We start from the raw sequence: 902 nt of genomic DNA, 5'->3' as shown, positions 1-902 counted from the left end.
GTTACAGGGTTCTCTATGTACAGGTGGCTCTATAATGCTTTGTTTTTCTCAGTTCTACATTTGATAAACAACAGCCCACCAGTATTCCTTCTGGAGGTGATTTTTTCCAGGAGCCAAGATGGGAGCAAGTTTAGGAAAAGATGGAATATTCCAAATACTTGGGGTTCTATAGCCTGGGCGTATAGGCCTTGTTCCATGAGGATTTCTCTGGCACCAGGCCCCAGTCTGGCTGAGCAAGCTCATAAAATCCTTAAACTCCCAGCGTACTTTCCTGCAAACCTCGCCAGATGGGACATGAGGCTGCTGGGAATGGAACCTGGGGTACAGGGCCCTGGGGCATGATGAGGGAGCTGGTGTCCAGTAAGTGGGGAATTTAAAGCTCTGTCCCTTGCACGATGGAATTGTATACCTTTTTATGGTTTTTTCTGAGTCTTGGAGTCCTTGCCCCATTTTAAGTCTCTGAAATGATTTTGGTGGAGAAGAGATTATTGTGGGGATAATGAAGAGGCTGCTACCCTTTGTAGAATGGCCCAAAGGGCAGAGTGTTTATACTAGGATGATACTGGATTTTTATTTGGATTTCCTAGGCAGAGGTGTCTGGAGGAAAGGAGGGAGCATGCATTTGGGCTACATGGGAGCTGAGTAGATTGTGGTTGCTTAAAGAGACTAGGAGGTTTACATAGGCTGTGGCCTGCATAGTCTTGGGAAAGTTGCCATTGCCTGGCGTATGCCACCCCCAGCTGACCTTCCAAGCCTGAAAGCGGAAAACAAAGGCAATGACCCCAATGTCTCATAGTGCCAGAAGAGGGAACAGGATGGGCAAGCAAACAGGAGCAGTCCGACCCCAAGAGGTAGACAGAGGCTTGGGGGGCCTAGAGTGATGAGTGTTTTAACTTTGAACT

At 47.8% G+C, this 902-nt stretch overlaps 1 protein-coding gene across 1 annotated transcript in view; it reads left to right on the top strand.

Annotated features, from left to right (window-relative positions):
- The first annotated feature begins 341 nt into the window (after window positions 1-341).
- PRRC2A (proline-rich coiled-coil 2A) overlaps window positions 342-902 on the top strand; it is an 18,161-nt gene continuing 17,600 nt past the window's right edge. The window contains 3 exon segments of the mRNA XM_012653644.1: window positions 342-360; window positions 684-791; window positions 794-851. Coding sequence (XP_012509098.1) covers window positions 342-360; window positions 684-791; window positions 794-851 — 185 coding nt within the window.

Source organism: Propithecus coquereli, unplaced genomic scaffold, assembly GCF_000956105.1.
Source record: "Propithecus coquereli isolate 6110/MARCELLA unplaced genomic scaffold, Pcoq_1.0 Scaffold426, whole genome shotgun sequence".
NCBI lineage: Eukaryota > Metazoa > Chordata > Mammalia > Primates > Indriidae > Propithecus > Propithecus coquereli.
This window is presented reverse-complemented; position numbering and strand designations above follow the sequence as displayed.